We start from the raw sequence: 700 nt of genomic DNA on the forward strand, positions 1-700 counted from the left end.
CCAGAGGACAGGTCACTGTGACTCAGTCTGCAGCAGTGAGCTCTGCTGTTGGACGATCTGTCAGAATCAGCTGTGAAACCAGTCCCAGAGTTTATGTGGAAGGCAACAAACACTGTTTAGCCTGGTACCAACAGAAAGATGGACAAACTCCTCAACTCCTCATTTATTCTGCCAGCACTCGAGCATCAGGGACTCCAGATCGTTTTACAGGCAGAGGATCAAACTCTGACTTCAGTCTGACCATCAATAATATTCAGGCTGAAGATGCTGCAGTTTATTATTGTCAGAGTGCTCATTATATTAACAGTCAGTATCTGTTCACACAGTTTGAAACAGTCGTACAAAAACCTCCCTCAGTCACAGAGAACAGAAACTGAACTGCTGCTGCAGCTGGATTCACTAACTCTACAAACATCAAATAGAAAAATGTTCAGTTATGACCTTTAATCTCAGTCTTGCAGGAAATCAGATGTTATTTTCTAATAAATACAATAAAATTGTTGAACTTAACTCACCTTTTTAATGATACTTGTATCTAAAGACAGTCACTGAAACAAACACACTATGAAAATATTTCTCTGATTCAACTTTTATTGTTCAAACAAACAGACTTTAACTCAAAAAAATTCAAAATATTTAGCTAATTATTATTATTATTTTTGATTTTAAGAATCTAAATTATCTGTCACTGATGGTGGTC

At 36.9% G+C, this 700-nt stretch overlaps 1 gene segment (V, D, J or C); it reads left to right on the forward strand.

Annotated features, from left to right (window-relative positions):
- Positions 1-14: 14 nt before the first annotated feature.
- LOC106512331 (Ig kappa chain V-IV region Len-like) lies at positions 15-377 on the forward strand (the record flags this gene model as incomplete). The annotated part of the segment is given in 1 exon segment: positions 15-377. A coding segment is annotated over 1 exon segment (363 nt), but the record flags the coding sequence as incomplete, so codon positions are not given.
- Positions 378-700: the final 323 nt, after the last annotated feature.

Source organism: Austrofundulus limnaeus, unplaced genomic scaffold (genome assembly GCF_001266775.1).
Source record: "Austrofundulus limnaeus strain Quisiro unplaced genomic scaffold, Austrofundulus_limnaeus-1.0 Scaffold5738, whole genome shotgun sequence".
Classification (NCBI taxonomy): Eukaryota; Metazoa; Chordata; class Actinopteri; order Cyprinodontiformes; family Rivulidae; genus Austrofundulus; species Austrofundulus limnaeus.